This window comes from Equus asinus, chromosome 20 (genome assembly GCF_041296235.1).
Source record: "Equus asinus isolate D_3611 breed Donkey chromosome 20, EquAss-T2T_v2, whole genome shotgun sequence".
NCBI classification, from domain to species: domain Eukaryota; kingdom Metazoa; phylum Chordata; class Mammalia; order Perissodactyla; family Equidae; genus Equus; species Equus asinus.
The window spans coordinates 31,258,117-31,279,501 of record NC_091809.1 but is presented as its reverse complement, the minus strand read 5'-3'; the positions used below and the strand labels follow the sequence as shown (position 1 = coordinate 31,279,501).

The 21,385-nt window shown below is 42.2% G+C and overlaps 1 protein-coding gene across 9 annotated transcripts in view; it reads right to left on the bottom strand.

Moving 5' to 3' along the window:
- OPCML (opioid binding protein/cell adhesion molecule like) overlaps window positions 1–21,385 on the bottom strand; it is a 1,013,450-nt gene that overhangs the window by 314,490 nt on the left and 677,575 nt on the right. Inside the window, exon 1 of one of the 9 annotated variants that reach the window (XM_070489903.1) lies at window positions 4,969–5,234. The exons of 7 other annotated variants lie outside the window; for them this stretch is intronic. In XM_070489903.1, coding sequence (XP_070346004.1) covers window positions 4,969–5,009 — 41 coding nt within the window. In that variant the 5' untranslated portion in view covers window positions 5,010–5,234. Of the gene's footprint in view, window positions 1–4,968; window positions 5,235–21,385 lie in introns of those variants that run through there. One more of the 9 variants, XM_070489902.1, reaches the window with a different exon arrangement.

The window sequence follows — 21,385 nt, the reverse complement described above, 5'->3', positions numbered from 1 at the left end:
GATCCTCCCCTGGTATGTGCAGAGCCATTCTGCCACTAAGAGTTCTGTCACTGTTGAGGTTGCTGTTTCTCAATCAGCATTTACTAAAATGCTCCTGATGCCGGGCCCTGTGTATCCTGCAGAGGCTCAGAGAATACAGTAGAGCTACCTGGCCCTTTTCAAAGAGTCCCAGCATATGGTTCCATGGTGAGATATAATACGGGACACTGGCTATAGCACACAGCAGAAATGTTGCCAGCCATGTATTTAACCACAGAATGCTACGCTTGTATGTATACAAATTAATTTGAGCCAGGGAGAAGATAAAGCAAAACCTAAGACAGTAGAGGCTGTCAGGTGACCTCATTGCATTCTGTTTCTTTCAAGATCATCTCGTACAGCATTATTTAGCATTTTATGGTATAGCTATTAACATCATGCTTAAGCACTTTATGTATACATATACTACCTATGTAATAAACTCTGGTGGTGTCATTATTCCATTTCCCAAAGACTTTGGCTGAGAAAGGTTACATAATTTTCCCAAGACCATAGCTATTTGCCAGCCCTGGATCCCAGGTCTTTGACAGCAAAGTAAGTCTGCTCCTTACTGCACTCTGCTGAATCCATTAGAATTTAACTATAAACGCCTCAGCATCACCAAAGTAATCTGAGGTCCAGACAGGAAAGTAACTTACAGAAGTGTAACTTATAACTTAAAGAGCAATAATTAGCTGCAAGTTGGGAGGACTTCTCCCATTCTCCTTGACCATGCTTTTTTGCTAAACTCACACCTTGACTCCCAACTAAATTAAAAGCTCCCTAAGGCTTGGAACCCACTCCATTCACTTTGTTGTACTTTCTTAAGTAAACAGCAGGGCATTATATGCAAAAGTACTCACCAACCAATCAAAGATAATTTATATTCCAAGAAAAGGAGCCCCATTACTTGACAGCTCAATCCAGAAGGTGTCCACTCTAGAACCTCAGTTGGTTCTGCTCAGTCACATGTCCTATTTATGATGGCCTGTATCAGGCTTGTATGGCTCAGCAGTCAACTCCCCGAGGGATCTAGCTAGAACGCCACACAAAGAAGGCTTCATGAACATTACTTTTTGATGCTCGTAAAGATGATAGACTGAACTGTACGGAGTGTAACTACAGCCAGTGGGCCGTTTACCTGAGACGGATTGGGGCATGGGGCTCCAGAAGCAGGCAGTCATCCGGGGGTATGTGCTCGCCCCCCAGGTGAGTTATTAATATATGAACTTTGCCACTGCTCACCCACGCTGCCTGCTGATTTTTATACTATGTTGCATAATTAATCTGTCAACATTCAGTGACAGGGTATAAATATTAATAATATGATCACACGGTTAGCTGTTCCCTTTAAAATTCAGCACTGAGGAGAAAAATCGGCCACTTAATCTTGCTAGAGTCAGGAAAGGGGAGGAAAGCGGCAGAGGAGGTGGAGACAGGAAGGAGAGGGACAGGGGGAGGTTTTGGGCTAATTGGGAACAGGGGCTTCCTTCTCTGAATCCGGTCGCACACTCATAGTTTCAGACGAGTGTTTAGAGGCATACCACTTTGAAGCTACCCGAGTTCTTTTATTCCCAAGTAATGAGATAAACCTCTTCTCTCTTTTTACTCCAGGAACAGAAAGTTCTCATCTTTCCATCTGGCATTCTTCTTCCCTGGATTGGGATGAGCAGCAGTACCTTCCAGGAGGGACCTAAGCCAACTGTCCTCTTTGTTTCCTGAACGAAGAGAGAGGGTTGTGTTCTCCTGGAAGGCTGATCACTCCCGAGACTCACAGGATGGCAGCGGTATTGAAATGCAGATGTGATTGCATAAACCAGGGAGAGGATGCACGGTGTGTCATTATAGCTTTACAGAAAGTGTCCTTTTCCATTCTGCTCGCCAAACGCTCCCTGTTTGTATCAATCAAACAGCTCTGAAAACTTAGAATTTCCAAGAACCACTGAATTGGCCTTTCAGCAGTCCCTGTGCTGGCCCTCAGCTACTCACACTGCCATAGGAGCTCACTCAGCCTTTCTCCACTTTCACTCTTCTCATCCATTTATCCATCAACAAACACTTCTTGAGCATCTACTTGGCAATAGGTACCATACTAAGAGACATAGGAGATTAAATATATATATGTTTATATCAAATCGAATTCCAATCATGACCTCAAGGAACTAAATAGCAGCAACTATTATATAGATAGGAAAATTATTCTTACAGCAAGAAAAATTCATATTCATTTTACATCCTTGTTTTTCTACAGAATTTTATAGTCTCATTCTGGTATTTATATTTTTGTTATGTCTTTTATTTGTCCTTTTACTATCATTGTAATTCTCTCTCTGTGGCACTACTAGCAAATAAGAACGTGGAAATGAACACTGAAATGGACCCTAGAGGTCATCTAGTTCCACCAAGTCATTTTACAGATTAGGAAATTGAGGCCCAGAGAAACTAAATGAGTTTTCCTGAGTCACAGTCTCAGTTATGGAAAGAAGTAGGATTGGATCCAGGCTTCTCAGCTCCCAGGCTCAATGCTTTCATTGTCAATGCACCCTTTGATAAAAAATAAAGATAAATTTAATCGAATTCTGTCTCTTCTAATTCTGATATGAGACCAGTAAGAGCCCAGTTGCACTCAGGTTGCGCATTTCTTTAAGTTGAAATGTGCCACCATATGTCCCATTGAAAGGCTCCAAAGAGAGTCACCCTATAATGTCAGTATGGACACTGGGCTGACATTGGCTTTCCCTTACCCTTGGCTTCAAAGTCCACAGATGGGCTTCTGGGGACCCCGGTACTCCCTGAGACTGTGTTCAAAATTTGAACGTATAGCCTTAGGTGCTCTTTATAGGGGGTGAGAAGCTCGTCAGAGATTGTATCACATTCTCCAAGTTATGGGTACAATAGATAGACAAAGAGATTAGACAAATAAATAAGAGGAAGAAAGCTGTTGGTGGTTTATATCCAGCCAGGAGAGACCTCAGGGCCCCCCAGACTTCACTCCAGCTTTCAGCCTGAATGTGTGGTCTTCGACCGCAGCGGAATGTTAATGAGGCCAGAACTCCAGTCTGTGTAATACAAATAAGGAGCAATGGCAGATTCGGCCATCAACCCTCCATCACTTTGTTTTACAGGGTACAGAAATGAAAGGGATACTTTAGATTAAAAGATTTCTTTAATGGTCTGATTAATTCATTCCAAACAGCCCGAAACTGTTCTATGATCTCCTTTTGCTCTTAACCTTTTCGGCTTGTTTTCATGCACGCCGACTTTCTTCTGCTTTTTTTTTTTTTTTTGGTAGTTTAATTTAATATTCAGTAAGTGCTGCTCTGATTCTGTTGTAGATCACGTGGTGTTTGAGAAAAACGGTGTGTGTGTATCCCAAGAAAAGGGTCCAAATGCTTCCAAACTCCAAACCTGTCACCACAACACTTATCAAAAAGCATTATCAGGCCTTAAACAAACACTGTGAGGCTTGGTAAACAACAGAGGGCAGGCACCTCTCCTAACCTCTGTCCTGGGATGGGAGCCTATCTCCTCGCGGTAATTTGCCACGTTAATTAGCGGTGAAGGTCTCCGCCCCCTGGATGCAAGATCCTGGGAGGCATTTCCTGGCTCTAATGGATGCGGGCCATTTTAAGTAGGATCAGCAGGTGCCAGAAAGAGGAAGACGGAGGACAGAAGCTTGCTGACCAGACGTTCAAGGGCTTTCACTCTAGTATATTAGTTGTGGGGTTTTTCCCTCCTTTCAGATTTTTTTTTGCCAAATGCCACTTTCACGCCCCTTCCCACGCTTGATATCTGGAAAAATGGCTATGACCAGTGTTTGATGCCATGGGACTTTTTCAAGTGAATGACAGGAAAAGTAAGGATTAAAAATCATTAGTCTCCCCCGACAAATTCATTAGTACCCAGATTCGAATGGACTGAGGATGGGTCTGAGGGGCATCAGACTGTCAGCAGGTAAGGACTTTTACAAGAATCGGTAGGCGGTCCAGGCCCATGTTTAAGTGGGGGATGGGGAGTGTGAGCACACGTGTGCTCATTTTGGTCCCCACCACATGTTGCAAGTGTGGGAGGAGCTGGACCATTTCACTTATTTAATTTGGAAACTCTTAATAACTAGCTAATTGCAAATGATGCTCTCCTAGCTAGTAAACAAGGCAAGCTATACCTAGGCTACGTGCTTTAAATTCCCGACTAGGGGGTTTATAAACAAAGACCAGTTCACTGGGAAAATTTATATACACAAGTTGTAAAAAATATTGTGAAGCATGACAGCTTTGCCTATTTATATATATGTTGTATTTTTCCATTTATTTATTTATGCTTGGTCCCTTCTAATAAAGGATTTGAGACAGCTTATCGGGTACTATATACTAGCTAGGACTATTTCAGAAGTTAACATCACAATAGTGCCCAAGAATGCCTGGGAAAGTACCATGGGTTCTTTCCATCCAGCTAGGTCCGGGCAAGCACAGCAGCTCTTTCTTTAGAACATAATACAGGAAGATTTCACAGAAGAGAAGGCATTTGGGAAACTTTTTTGAACCAGCAGGAAAATAATCTTTAGGCTAAATAAACTTTTAAATCAGACATCAGTACAAATTTAACATACCCCAGAGACTACAAACACACAACTAAGGCATCCAACGATTTCTTCCCTCAGTGACTTAAACGACAGAAATAGTCAAGATAGCTTGCTGCTTCTGCTATATGTTTTTCAAAGAAGGAAGAGCCAGAATAATGAAGTCATTCAATTCAGAGAGGGCTGCCATACCTTTAGTTTCATCTGCAGCAGGTCTGTACTACTCTGAGTCCCTGCAAATTTCTGAAATGGAAGTTTTACTTTACCCCTACATCAGAACCTTGGGCTGCTGTCTGAGAGAGTCGGTGGTGACAAATCGACTCATTTAATAAAAAGATGTGAATGAAGTGAGGGGGAGGCAGTAAACGCACCGAGACTCGAGAGCGGCAGGTGTGTCTCCTTGCGAAGTCATCCTTCACTGTTGCCAACTGGGTTTCCATGGAGACTGCTCTCCACACTGGCGCCCAGGCCAGTCCATCAGCCCTTCTCAGGGCATCTCCACCCACCAGTGGAGATGGATTATGCTAATGTGGGCCGACTTTTCTGCTTTTCTCACAGGTTCAATCTTTCCTCTCTTTGCTGCAGGATGGATGTTTCTCAGTAAAGTGAGTGCTCAGCAGTGAGAGCAGCCTTGGCCAGAGAAATGCTAATTCTGGAAAGGCATTTAATTATACTAAGCCATGACGTCATTCAACATGAGATCAGGGCGCTGGCTTCTCCACTCGTCTCAGTCTTTTTTGTTGTTGTTACTGGTGAGATTCCGTCGATACAAAGATCAAATGGCTTGCCGAGTTCTGCCCTAACTTCTTTTAAGAAAGAAGCATATTCTCCTGAAAACACTTTCCCTTAAGATAGGGAACAATGCTTCTCTCCTTTTCTTCATAGCAATAGGCAGGCTAAAGCAAAGAGTCAAGGGAAGAATTTCATTACTTAAAATGTATGTATATGCAAATATTTACTACATGACGTGCACATATTGTGTGTGTATGTGAGTGTGGATCCTATCTTAACATATAGAGACCAGCCGGCTGTCCGTTCATTATGTTAGGAGGCCTGAAGGCTTAGAGCAGACACGAACTGCACTTGGTCTCTGCCTTTAGCTCACTGTGTCAACTCAGAAAGTCAGTACACCTCTTGGGGCCCAATTTATTCATCTTCAACTTCAGAGTTTTGGAAGAGCTTGTCCCTACAATCGTTTTCATTTCTGGGTGTCTCCAAGTCCCTCTCTTCTTATGTGGGGCAAGTTAGAGCCAAAGAGCCAGACCGGGGATTCCGGAGCTTGGTGAACCCAGTGTGCAAACAGATTACTAAACTTGGCCATGTTTGTCGTTGTAACTCTGCCATGTGACATACTTCTTCACTCTTTCAGGATTTCAAACCTTCTGTCTTAGTGGAGGTAAGTCATACGTATAAGAGATTAATACCCCAAAGGCAGTAAGTTGTAACACAAGAGGCCAAATTCAAATAGCACGTGATCACAATTCCACAATGGATTATCATTATTAAAATAATTAACTCTTGATTTGCCTAGATGGCTTGCTTCTTAACAAATTTTATGCCTAAACAAGTTAATCTCTATCAACTAACACACTTACGAGTTCTCTTTCTACTTGAGTTCTCTAGGAACACAATTCAGCCATAAAATTATCCTAAGCAAAAATGGAAATATATTCTAAGTGAAAAACCCAGGAGAAAAAATAAATAAATGTACAATACTCCCCAAAGACATTAGTAAATTATTTCCTAATAATATATCCTTTAAACCAATCTAATTTACCCCTCGCCCACTCTAAGAGCATAGAATTGTTAGGTAAATTTATTAAAAATCTAAGTGCAATTAAGTAAAATTTAAACCCAGTGGAAGATAGACCATGATGCATTAAAATAAGCTCTGAAATCAATTTGATCCAAAATATTTATTCATTTAGCAACTGCTACGGGAATATTTTTTTTTAAAAAAAATCAATGTACCTTTATTACTTTTAAGTGGATATTTTTATCTTACAGGATTTCTAAATAGAAGTCTTAGCCACTCTAATTTAATGATCAGATAGGCATGAGAAGCAAAAATCACTTGCATACTAACAGTGAAATGATGGGAGACTGAGTGTCCAGACCAGATACACAAATAGAAGCCCGACCCACACGCGGCAGCAACCTGCCCAGGGACACACCCATCAGCGAGGCACCCAGCCCAGGGGTAGCCCAGTGGTCCAGAGCGCAGGAAGTCGGACTGGCAAGAAGTCACACTGCTGTCTCTACTAACCCAGAGGGAAGCCGAACAATGACCCTGCAACAATCGGCCCCAAATAGCCAGGACTAGATTAGTAATTTTTGTCACAGCTTCCAACTTAGGACCAACCAGAGAAAGCCAAATATGCTCTCCTGCCCAACTGCACAGGAAGCCCCACTTCTAGTGAGCCCCTCTCCAGCCTCTCCGGGGCAACAGCCCCCATCCTGGAGCCTTCCCTCCCTCCACCGTGAAGCATTCCCACTCCCCTGCCTGCGCTGAATCTCCGCCAAACACAAGTCACAGTGGCTGACTCCATGGCTACAGCAAGCTCTGAACAAAACAGCCTTTGTCCACTCTCATTTGGTTTGTCTTTGTTTATTTCCACAACGTTAATTTCTTTTGAAAAGTTTATTTTCTTTTACTTGGGTTACACACTATCCTTAATGTCAGGTAGACATAATTTTTTTGCTTATACAATAATTTCTTCTTACATTGTGTTAAAAGAAACTGATTTGAGTCCACGTAGCATTGTCATAAATAATGATAATGCCAATGCGACGTCATAATGGTGACTGCCACACAGCAATAACAGACCCATCTTGACTCTCTGTATGCCTAGAACTGATCAGAGCACTTTACACGTGTTGGTTCATTTACTTCTCAGAGCAGCCCAGGACAGGGGCTCTTATCAGCTTCATTTAACTCAGGAGGGACCTGGGAGGGCAAGCACATTCTCAGTCTCACCAGCTAGTAAGCGGCAGACCCAGGCTTCTAACAGCAGACTGTCTACGCATCCATGCTCTTCACCCCATGGACATGGTCCATTCCATAAGGCTTGGCCTGGCTTGAAGTAAGAGGAGAAGCTGAGGGAAAGAGAAACTTTACAGAAGTTTCCTTAAAATGGCAGCAAATATACCTTTTTATTTTTCATTTAAAAGATAGAAATAAACAGTAACAACGAAAACCAGATACAATGTAATAGTCCCTATTAAATATATAACAACCAATCAAAATTATCTACACAATACAAAATATTGTTTAAAGGATAAAAAGAAACGTCATGCCATGACTCTGTGGGACCAGCTCTCGCTGCTGCTGTCTGAGCACACGCATGCACGCCTGGGACGCGCCCCTGATCTCCAGGGTCCAGGCTTCTCCCATGAAGTGTGAGGCAAGCAGGACATCTTGTGGAAAAGCTCCATATGATTCTGATCTGTGCCTCGGGATGAGGACCTCAGGTCTAAACTTTCCAAAGGGCCAGTTGTCCTTGATCATATAAACAAAGCACAGAGTAGATTGATAAAAATTTTAAAAACCGTTTTGTCCAGGGATTTTGGAGTTATACAGGCTCAGGGTCCCCTGCTCAAATTCCCATGTCTGATAGGACTCTGGTTTGGGGGTGGCAACCACCGCTCACATGGACGATGGAAGAGGACGGAAACACTGAAAACAATAAGAACACCCCATCCTCCATCAAGTCACAATTCCTCCCCTTCCATCTCCATCCGCTTCCTTGGAGACCAGCGGGTCCAGAAGAATTTCTCCTTTATTGGATTTTCCCTGTAGCTTTGAAAGCTTTCACCATGTGGTTATCGTGGAAGGGAAGAGTAATGAAAATTGTCATTAATGAAAGTAAATACTGTTCATTACCTTCAGCTGTAACTCATCTAAAAGCTGAAATGACTTCATAATTAAAGCACTAACCAAAATTAGGCATTAGAGTATAATAATTAATTTAAAACTGCACACAATAGTGCAAATCTAAGGTAATAACTAAAATGAAAAGAAATGGGGTAATGATATTAAAGCCGTAGCTATCTTTTGGATAATTCAAATAAAATAAGCAATCTCACTGTCACTTCTAAAGAAAATGAGTAGCTTTGATGCTCACGTCTGGCATTTCCCAGTGTGATTCCCTTTACCTCTTCTTACCCACCTGGAAGGTAAAGACGATAAATAATATTTACCTCTTGTGCCTCTCAGGAATATTAATATTTTAGAAGGACTTGAGATCTCCGTGAGAAAGCTACATCAGGCAGCAGGCAATCATCACCACACAGGTCTAGGCGCTGGAATTTGCGAACTTCAGTTGTAACCTGTAGGTGTTTCTTTACCCAGTCAGCAGACATGCATACAGGAGGTACTCAAGCAGCATCTGCTGAACTGAATATATTTCCCTCCTTCTGTATAAACACTGCCTGTTTATCAGTCTTCAAAAGTGGCTGCCCACCACTTAGAGCTACACAGATAAACTTTAAAGCCTTTTAAATCCCCAGCTCGTCAGAGTGTGTCTGGGGTTGCCAGGCGGGGCAGTGAGTCCGTGGAGGAGAGGACAGCACGGAGGAGCAGAGCGGAAGTTCATCTGTCTAGAGTAGTCTGGCCTCCAGTGTCAGCGAGCATCAGAATCCCCTGGAGGGCTTGCTGAATCTGGGCTGCAGAGCCCCACCCCACAGCTTCTGATTCAGGAGGCCTGTGGAGGGGCCTGGGAATCTGCATTTCCAACAGGTTCCCAGGTAATGACTAAAATAAATCTCCAATATTCTCTTGTAACTAGGCCTGGTTACTTCAGCATGTATTATATTCTCAACAGATTGCACCCAAATTCAACATGAGCATTAGCCATAAAAATACTAATTGTGTGGCTAGCCGTACGAACGTGAGCAACTTCTCTGAGCCTACATTTCTTTATCTGAAACAAAAACATGTTCCTAGTTAATGAATGGACATATTACAGAATTTGTTTATTTTATGAATAATAAATAAAGGATCAGAATCCTTTCGGTTGCAAACAAAAAGCACTTTACGAATACTTTCTACAAACAATTCACAGTCTTCACTGAGGGCAAATGGCACAGCCAGACTCAGTTTTCACATGTATAAAATGGGGAGAATAATCTTGACAGTTCTAACACAGCCAGACTCAGTTTTCACATGTGTAAAATGGGGAGAATAATCTTGACAGTTCTAACACAGCCAGACTCAGTTTTCACATCTGTAAAATGGGGAGAATAATCTCGACAGTTCTAACCAACAGGGGCATTGTGAGGATCAGGTCAGCTGATGGTAAGAAAGAGTGCTTTGAACTGCGAGCACTGTGCCAGTTTTCTCGAGTCCCTAGTCACACTTCACTACGTGCCTCCCGACAGCTGACTACAGACAGCACGTAGCCTTTGCAGAACTTTGTGCTCAACTCCCAAATGTCAAAGTTTGTTAGAACTTAGTCCTGGGCCCTCTTCTCTTCTGATTGTACTCCTATCCTAAGTGGACTTATCCAGTCAAATCTCCTTGCTAGAAACCCAAACATGCTTCTCCAGCCCAGAACTCTTCCTGTGCTCCTGATCTGGACATCCTACAAGCTCCTTCACACTTCTGCTTAAAGATTTCAAAGGCATTTCTAACTTGATTTGTCCCAAACTGAACTCTCGCTCTTTTCTCTGAAATCTACACCTCCTCCAGGAAATGGTGCTTCCATCCATCCAGTTAATCATGCCAGAAACTTAGAAGTTATCCCTGATACCTCCCTCATCCTCCTCCTCACATCTAATCAATCCTCAAGTCTACTGAATCTGTCTGCCAAATATATTTCTAATCAATGCACTTCTCTCTCGCCATTCCTATCACTGCCACCCCGATGTAGGATAACATCATCTGTCTCCAGGACTAGTGAAAGAACTTTCCCTTAGCTAGTCTCCTCATTTACCCTCTCCCCTGATACACCTGGCCTTACAGTCTCACCTCCACACAGAAGATACTGAGATCTCTTTGAAATTTCATTGTCATCACCATCATCATCACCATCATCATCATCTGACATTTATACAACACTTTCTACAAGACACGCACTTTAGAAAGAACCTTATATCTATTCACTTACAGAACTACAACCTTTAAAGTATTACCATCTTGCTTTCTAGAGATGAAGAAATGAGAGCACAGAGAGATTGAGTAACTTGTCCATGGTTGCACAGCTTATAAGTGGCAGAGCCATGATTCAAACCCAGGCAGTTTGACAGAATCCATGTTGTATTCTACTTCCTCTCACATATTCCTGAATGTGTCACTCCTTGGATTAGACTCTGTAATGGCTTCCCATTGCTTTTGGAATCAAATCTGCTGTCTTTATCAGGAATTTCAGGGCTTTATAAAATCTGGCCTTGGCATTCTTCAGTAGCTTCCCCTTCATACATCTCTCCTCCACGTGCTATGAGCCAGCCATGCTGGCTTTACTCATCTATGTGCGCATGTCAAGTGCTCTTCTCCTTCAGGGTCTTTGAACATATCGTTCCTTTAGCTGGATCTTATTGCTTTGGAGAGGCTTTCTCTGACCCTACAAATCTAAATTAGGCTTTCTCTTGTTTTGTTTATTATATCCTGTCTTTTCTTTGATAGCACTCAACATAATGTCTAAGTATTTATTTGTGCAATGATTTGTTGCGTATCTGGCTTCAGGGGGCAGGACCAAGACTGCCGCATTCGCCATTGTCTAGGCAACGTCTAACAAGCCCAGCGCAGCATGAATATAATTGTCCTAACAGAAAACGATAACGATGAAAACAGAAAGCAGAAAATCAGGCTGCCAATATATTGGGAAGTAAGGAGATAGGAAAGGCAACGATGCTGAGACAAAGAGCTGGAAATGAGAAGAGACTGAAGTGACAAGAGAATCCACTCAGTTGGTTTAGACAAGAGATGATGAGGACAGAACTGATACTGACCTCAACTTCGGCAAAGGGATGAACATGAGCTGCTTCTGGACAAATGGACCACGAGGAATAGGCTGGTCCCACAGAGGAGTGTAGGGCTGACCCTACACGTTGTACTTAGATAACCTACAGAAAGAACAATATTTCCCATGGGGAGGGAAGACTGAGAGAAAGAGCTGCAAACAGCAGGGCAGGAGGGAGGGAGTCTGAAACAATATACACAGAAGAAACCCTAAACGCATGTTGTGTACTGGTCAAGGGAAGGTTGTCTGCTGCAGCCAACGTGTAATCAGCCAACATCGCCCTCAGCCCTCCTGACCGGGCAGGTGATTCCCAAAGGACCCGTCTGAACATTGCCTTCAGCAGCAGCATGAGACCACAGCAGCCTCATCCCTGGGCGTTATCTCTGACACCCTGGTAAGACACCTCAGAGAACCTGCAAGAAATCAAAACCCTAAGGTCCAAAATTCTTCATAAATGTTGGAAATAGGAAAGCAGTCAACCCAAACACCATGGAAAAAGAGGGGATGTGTTAACCATTGCTGTCGTCCTTTCCGGTTCCTTTAGAAATTCTGAGACCCTCTCCTTGATGAAGCAGTGTGGTAGCAACTGTGAAAGTCGGTCTCCACCATGTGGGACGCCACATGCGGCTTTCATGGAAATGATTCGGCACTCATTTGCAGGAATTTCCGGGGGACAAGCCTGCTGTAGACAGCAGATGGTAGGAAAGCTCTGTTTCTGCCTCTTCGACCCAAGGCTCACACGCACACACCGACAGGTCATTCAGACTGGAACCAGCTTGGACTTCTGACTGGAACAACTCCCTTCCAATATTCTGGTTACACTGGAGCAGTGACAGCAGTGTCATCCCCCATAGAAATCATGCCAAAAACAGGGCCAGGGAGAAAAGAGGTTTCGATTCTGGCTCTTCTGAGACGACATCATGAAAACCCTGTCGCCCTAGAACAGTAATTAGTGTGCAAACAGTAGCAGCAGTGGCAATCAAAGAATCATTAATATCTCCTTCTGTTTACTTGGCGTATCACAGTTTTCAAAACTCACCATTTCCTGGGATTGGCTGTGAGGTGTTGTAACGCTTTAGCCTATTAGGAGGAATTGGGTTTCTCATGGGACCCTGTGCCATCCACAGAGCTGGTAACAATGACATTTTACGGAGAAGAAACGTTGGCCTACGTTGACTTGTCCAAGATCACACAATTGCCATGGGAGAAGACTAGCGCTACATTTTCTCTGGGCAACTCACTGAGCCTGACTTCTGCTTTCATATGCCGCTGTGTGGTGCCATTTTTACTGAGATGCCCTCTCTCCTGTCAGGGTCTGAGCTCCCAAGGACAGGCAATGGGTGCACTTCACTCTCTGTGCCTGGGCACAGTACATCGACTATCACACAATGGCACCGATTTTTACTAAATAAAGGAATGAATGAGCAAATGAGACATGAACAGAAGCCAGACCCTTTGATCCTGAGGCCAGATGTCTCTTCACCAGAGGACACGGCCCCTGTCGGAACCGTCTTACTGGACAAAAGCTAGAGAGCGGGAAGCCTCGCTTCATTCTCTTTGGTTTTCTCTTTTCTTTTTTTTAATAGCGCTTTGTGATTTTTGCTTATTCCTTCTCTACAATACAAAATGAAGGGTATTGTTTTTGTGGAGTAAGAGGCAATTATTGCTATTATTGCTGTTTTCTGTGCTAAAACTACTTAGTCCCTTACATCGGTGTGTGCTGCTAAAAAAAGGAGGGGGGCGTGGAATTAAACTTTGATCTACTTATTGTAAACAGTTCATTATTCTGAGAACTTTAACTACCTCTTTCAAAGCCAAATCAATTCTGAGAAAAAATGATGAACTTAAAGTTTGAAGTAATTAACACCTTTGGTAAAATGCCCCCTCCCCACTCTCCTCAGAGGGGAGAGATGGCTGATCCCCTCCAGCCGCCCATTTCCATGGGAAAGGGTTCGGGTATTCGTACCAGTTTTACTTTCTGCTGTTACAGTTGCATGGGTTCCTTTGAAATGCCGCCTTTGCTGGACCTAGGAAGTTTGAAGGAAAAGCAGGCAGGGATGGAGGGTGGAGAGGGTGTGGGGAGGGGATTACAGCCCCCCCAACGCCCCCTCGCCCCACCACCCCTCTGCGGCCCCCAGACCTGTGGCCCTGGCAAGTGAAATGGAAAGGCTTCCAGGAGCTCGTGTGTCACATTAAACTGAGTGAAAGGGTGGCTCCAACAATCCCCTGCCTGTCAATTGTGTTTGTCTCCAGTCCGTGGAATTTTCATTATTCATTACTCGCCGGGCATGGACAGCACAGGGGCACCAGCCTCTGTCTAATCCCCACCTGATAATGTATTTCTGATAAGCATGACGGAGCCCAGTGCTCCTGACAGGATTCACATTTCCAGCCAGATAAAGTGCCATTTACATGAAGCAAGCTCTGTGAATTTAGATCGCAGAGATAAGGGTGGGCGGGGACTCAGGGCTGAGTTGCACTGGGGACATCAGTTGCAGTCTTAGGGGCGTCTTCGGCTCCATCGCTCACCCAGACAGAGGGGCCATGGCCACTCATAGTGTTGGCACGAGTAAGACTGATGGGAATCAGCTGCCTCTTGGCCCTGCCCGCCCTGACCCAGTGCCCTTCAGCGCCCTTCAAGGCCCCAACAAGTGGAGCAGCCGCACAGGCACAAAGACCACAGTGGTCCTAAATCAGAGGGAAAGAGAGGCATGTCACTGTGCCTTTCCAAGGTCGGGATGCTTCCAAAGGAACCAGGAGTCCTTTAGCCCCAATTCATAGTCTTCTGTATGCACATGTTTTATTGCCCAAGAAAATATTTACAAGTCTTCCTCATCAAATATTAAAAGATCTCCCAGGGCAGGAACCTCTTGAGGCCTCTGGTTCTGCGCCTGTGTCCTCCAAGTGAAAGGGAATTTATCTGACGCATCTGTGAATCATTCAGTGTCATTTGGGAAAGAGGCAAGATTGGCTCCAAGCAAGGGGATTAAATCAATTCTGATTAGTTGAGGTTGTTTATTGCTCTTTGGGGCTGATGCCAAATCTGTTTTTCTATCTTAGATGAAGCCTGAAAAGTGAACTACCTCGGAGGGCGTGTGCAGTTGTCTGCCCACAACGGAAGCACACGGTGGTGATGCCAGTGTCATCTCCTGGGTATTTCTCAACTCTATCCCCATCTCTCAATCCAGTCAGGCCTTCATCATCTCCTGCTGAGTTCTCACTAACAACTTCCTATGGAAATCCCTTGGCATCAGATCTTGCCTCCCGCAACCCCTGCAGCATCCAGGTGTCATAGGGGCCTGGCTGACTCTCTAGCAGCTTCCAGCCCTGCGGGGCTCCCTACGCCCACGGGCAAAGTCAGCTACTGGACCAAGGCCTCCAAAGCCCCTTAGGTGGAACCAGCTCCCACTCAGGCCTCATCTTCGAACTGGCTAATTATGAATTTTTATTTATTCATTTAGCCTTAACAATGCAGCTCCTCTTGAAATCCCCCTATTTCCACCGAGCTATTTCCACCCACACGCTGTTGTGTGTGCTGTTTCAGATATCTGGAGTCCCAATTCCCTCATGTCTCCAGGCAAACTCCTTCGGAACCTGGAAGCTACAGCTGAATTAGTGTTCTTCCTCTATATTCCCATAACACGCTGAGCACGCTTCTGCTCGGCACAGACCACAATTCAGGCCCATGTTCTCTTTAAGAATCTGCTTCCGATACTGGGACTGAATTCTGTGTACTTCTAACACCTGCAGGGCCCAGGGCAAGAGTTCAAATGGAGGTCCACGTGGCAAGTCTAGGCATTTTAGTTATAAATCAAGCCAGCAAATGTTAATTAAAATATATCCTGTGCTCTGAACTTGATAAATATCCCTTCATCGTGGCCCACAAGCCCAGGTCCAGATTTAGAATCTCTGGATTCCTCAGGGTTCTTTGCTGAAATGCGGTGGTAGCAAGAAAACTGCCCTGGTTCCCAGCCCTCTCCTAATCCACCCTTCCCCTGGATCCACCTCGCTCTGAGAAGGACCTGTGTGCATGTGGGGACACCCCAAGCCACAATTCCAGGGTCTGCCCACAACCTTTGCAAACGTCCACCACTTGAGCCTAGAGGTGCACACACGGGTGGAGCCCTACGTCTAGAAAGGGTGGCCTTGAGGAAGTAACTGGGAACAGTTTTGGTAGGGAATTTGTGATGTCAGTACCCAGAGAACTTCATAAAGGGAGACCCCATGATCCAGGCACCACACCCCTTGGATCTATATATTACTCCCTTCAAAGGTAGAGGACAAGCAGAGGCGGCACAGTGGGCAGCACTGTTGTAAATCCCAGCCCACTGCTAGCGTGGGAGCTCCAAGAGGAGCTCAATAACTGTTGGATGAATGAACCAATGCAAGAGTGAACAAGTAATGATTTACAAGCACATACGGAGTTGCACCTTGCTGCATACTAACGGGTAATACAAAGATTCACCGCACCATTTGAGGACGAGGAGAACGAGGCTCTGAGTTCAGAAAAGAATGTGCATTTTAACTTTATCACAAAATTTACCTGTTCAGTTTAGTCATAGAGTTAACTATTTTACTTAGTGAGCCCATTTTTGCATTAGAGTGACACAAAATCACATAATGGAAAGAGCCTGCATTCTAAAGTCGGGTGTAATCTTTACAGGTCTTAGTTTCCCTATCTATTTGGTAGGAAGATTAATAATATTATATAGTGAAAATAAAAGTAGAACGTCTAGCACTGGGCCTGGTACTCCAACGTTCCTTGAGTTTCCATAAAATGAAGCATGGAAAAAGCGACAGGAGACATACGGCTCAGGAACATGGCAAACTCAGGTTTCACAGACTTACATCCTTCTTCTTCAGACACAGAGAATGTCAGATACAATATAAGATACAACACAGTATGACAAAAATAATTAAATTTAAACTTGATTTCAAAAGAGATAATGATTTCCTACTGACAGGAAAACAGAACAAGAGAGGACTCAAACTAGAGCACTCCAGTGAGCTAAGGAACTGTGGGAGGTTATTCAACCTGGTTACGGACGCTGGGGCTGGAAGACAAGGGTTAAACATCCACACAGAAATGGATATGGCCAAGAGTCCACACAAAATTGGAAACTGGAACTCAGTCCTGTGGAAAGATACTACTCTCAAAGGCTCGTCAATCTTATAGGAGGAAAAAGAAAGAATTGAAACACTCTAGCTATCAGCCCCGAGAAGCAGAGAACCTGTCTAGACTGCCCTGGCCTCCGAGTAAAAGTAACTGAGAAACCAGATCCTTAAAAACCTATGTCACATGAAGTAGTATCTGAAACCACATGGTGCTAAAATTCTCACATAAACTCTGTCTAGAAGTTTGAAATGCCTGAGGCTTCCACAAAACAAACACAAAATATACACTTCAGGGAGAGCCACAGCCCAGGGCACGTGAGTGGCATTCCCACAGGAAGCAGAGAAACAAGTCAATCAACAATACCCATTGAAATGAGTGTGCCACCATTGAGGAAACATGGCAGCGGCTGTGAGTCAGTGGAGAAACAAAAGGGACAACCGCACACCAAGACCAGAGGCGAAAGACAACACAGTTTTATGTTTAAAGTAACTAAAACAAAAGAAGAAATAGAAAGAATGGGAGGCTATTTTAAAAAGAATATAGACAGCTTGTTTAAAAAAACAGCTTAGTGTTTATTAAATGCTAGCACTGCGGTAAGCATTTTATATGTATTATCTCATCTAATCCTTCTAATATTTACAATAATTCTTTGAGGTAGATGCTATTATTATTCCGTTTTTAGAGGTGAGGAAACTGGGACACAAAGAGATTAAATATTTCTCAAGATCAGACAACTCTTACACAATGAACTCAGAATTTGAACTCAGGCTCTCTTGCTCCACATTCCTTCAATCACTGCTGGCAGCAATGGAATTTCAGAAAATGAAAATGATAGTCATTAAAATTAAAACTCAGTGGCTAAACAGAAGATTAGGTATAGTTGAAGAAAATGGAAAATACATTTAAGGAATTCATACAGACTACATCAAGGAAAGATGTAGACATAAAAAATATAAATAAAGGGTGGAAGATATGAAAGACATAAAAAATAAAATGACAATATCCAACGTATTACCAACAGGAATTTCAGAAGTAAGGCATGAGACTTTAGACTCATGAAGGACATTTATTACTAGGTAGAAAATATAAAAAGAAATCTAAACATCACTATGTTGTAATGAAACTAAATTACACCAAAGACACAGAGGTTATCTTAAAAGTGACGAGAGAAAAATATTCATATTACCTTAAAAAGAACAAAAATTTGACAAACAACAGATTTTTTATTAGCAAAAACAGAAGCCAGATAAGCATCAAATAATATAGCCAAATTAGTAGGATAATTTAAAAAGAAAGCAAAATTGTCAACCTAGAATTTATACTCAAATAAGCTGTAAACATGAGAGAAGCCTGAGTAAAGTCCCCGTCGCCCAGGCCAAGGATGACTCTGTGAAACTGACCAGCTTATTCTAAACTTCATGTGGAACCTCAAGAGACACACACTATACTGAAAAAGAAGAACAAAGTTGGAGGACTCATACTTCCTTATTTCAAAATTTACTACAAAGTAGCAAGAATAAAGAGAGTATGGTACTGGCAGAAGGATAGATATAAAGACAAATGAAATAGACTTCAGAGCACAGAAATAAACCCATATGTCTCTGGTCAACTGATCTTTGACAAGGGTGCCAAGACCATTACATGGGGAAAGAAGAGTCTTTTCAACAAATTGTACTGGGACAACTGGATAGCTACATACAAAAGAATGAAGGTGGAACCCCACTTCATGCCATATACAAAAATTAACTCAAAATGGATCATAGACCTAAATGTAAGAGCTAAAACTAAAAAACTCTTAGAAGAAAATATAACGGTACATTTTCATGACTTTGAATTTGGCAAAGAACTTTTAGATATGACACCAAAAGTATGAGCAACAAAATAAAACAAAAATAGCTAAACTGAACTTCATCAAATTTAAAATTTTTTTGTGCTTCAAAGGACATCATCGAGCAAGTGAAAAGAAAACCTACAGAATGTGAGAAATTATTTACAAATCGTCTATCTGCTAATAGGCCTATATCTGAAATATAAAAAAAACACAACTCAATAATCAAATGACAACCCAATTAAAAAATGGGCACAGGATTTTAATAGACATTTCTCCAAAGAAGATATACAACTGGCCAAGAGCACAGGAGAAGATGCTAAACATCATTAATCAACAGAGAAATGTAAGACAAAACCACAATGACACACCACTTCACAATTACTAGGACGGCTGCAGTCAAAATATAGTAAGTATTGGTGAGTATATGGAGCAATTGGAGCACACATGCACTGCTAGTGGGAATGTAAACTCATTCAGCTGCCTTGGAAAGCAGGCTGGCAGTTCTTTAAAAATTTAAATACACAGTTACCATATGACCCAGAAGTTCCACTCTTAGGTATAAATAAACTAAAAATGAAAACATATTTCAACATAAAAACTTGTGCATGAGTGTTCACAGCAGCATTATCCCTAATGGCCAAAAGGTGGAAACAATCTGAATGTCCATCAACAGAAGAATATCAGAACAAAATTATAAATTCACACCATGGAATATTATTTAGCTATAAAATGGAATAAAGCACTGATAAATGCTCCAAGAAGCCAGTCATAAAGGACTACACATCCTACAATATAGCCTATACAACATAAAATCATATTAAATTATTTTTGACTCTATAGATTTCCCTGTTCTGGATTTGAATATGAATGGTATGATTTAATTCATATTCAAACCCAGAAGAGGAAAATCTATAGGAACAGAATAAAGATTAGTGGTTACTTAGGGCTCCGGGCAGTGGCGGTAGCGAGATGGAGGGCAGAGGGTACAAGGTTTCTGTCATAGGTCATGAAAACTTTCTAAAATTAACTGGGCTAATGGTTGCACATATTTACACATGGGCTAAAAAACCCACTGAATTGTACAATTCAAAAGGATGAACTGTATGATATGTGAATTATATCTCAATAAAACTGTTAAAAAAAGAAAAAAATGAATTTGTTTGTTTCTGACTGTTACTAAAGGTCATACTTCAAAAAAAATGGAATTGAACTCAGAATGAAAAACAGAATGTAGGAAGCAATAGTCAAACAAGAAATTTGTAAACACACTGATATCTATAAATAAGGAATGACCATAACAAAAAGAATGAAAAGAATTGAAATAGGGGCCGGCCCCATGGCCGAGAGGTTAAGTTTGCGAGCTCCGCTTCGGTGGCCCAGGGTTTCACCAGTTCAGATCCTGGGCGCGGACATCACACCGCTCATCTGGCCACACTGAGGTGTCGTCCCACATACCACAACCAGAGGCACTCACAACTAGAATATACAACTATGTACAGGGGGGGCTTTGGGGAGAAGAAGAAAGTAAAAAACAAAAATGAAGATTGGCAACAGTTGTTAGCTCAGGTGCCAATCTTTAAAAAAAAAACTTGGAATAACCTGTGGTCCTATTATTGCTTGGAGACATCTGTTAACTTTAAAATTTCAGTCAAAGATTCACATTCATTATTACGTAATATAATTAGTAATAAAACCATATATTTAAATTATAAATATACAGATCTTCCTCAACTTAGGATGGGGTTACATCCTGATAAACCCACTGTAGGTTGAAAATATCAAAAGTCGAAAATGCATTTAATACACCCAACCTACTGAACGTCACAGCTTAATCTAGCCTTCCTTACACGTGCTCAAACCCTTAGCCTGCAGTTGGGCAAAATCATTTCACGCAAATGCTATTTTGTAATAAAGTGTTGAATATCTCATGCAATTGATTGAATACTGTACTGAAAGTGGAGAACAGAAACATTGTATGGGCACAGAATGGTTGTAAGTGTATCAGTGTTCACCCTGGTGATCGCGGGACTGATTGGGGGGTGCGGCTGCCGCCGCCCAGCATCACAGGAGAGGGTCATGACACATATCCCAGCCCGGGAAAAGGTCATAATTCAAAATTCGAAGTACAATTTCTACTGAATGCATATTGCTTTAGCACCATCGTAAAGTCAAAAAATCGTTAAGTCGAACCATCCTAAGTCAGGGATACATTTACCTTGTGGCCTAAAATATTGTTAGTTTTTAAAAATGAGTTAGATATGCTTGAAGAGAATATGCATTCTCCAAATTCTGGGTAAAAGATCCTAAATACGTTCATTAGAAAAAAATTTTACACAAACATACAAACACATTCAGCAATATGCTGTTTACAAGAGATGAATATGAAATAGAGATCTAAAGTTTTTTTTAAAAAAGTTTGGAGTCAAATAGTCTTAAAGGGTAATCTGGTACAGCCATGTAACATAAGTAAAATAACTATAATAGCTAAAGCAACTAACATTTTTGAGTGTTGACTATGTGGCGGACATCATATTAAGCCCAGTAATTAACTCATTAACTCAAGGCAACCTTATGAGGTACATCCTAGCAGAATTGCTGGGTGAAATTGAAAATGTTCAAAACTGCAGGGTAAGTTTTTAGTACAACTCTCCCAGAAAACTACATCAGGCAGACGAAATGTAATGAACATACACGACCAAATAAACATATCTGAAACCCTGTATCCCAAATTTAGAGACTACATACTTTCTCCAAGCACATCTGATACATTTAAAAAGACTGACCACATTCTAGGACATAAGCTTAATCTAAAAATCCTAATACAGAATCACTATCATAAAGACCATATAGTGCAAACAAAATGAAATAAAATTGCTATCGAT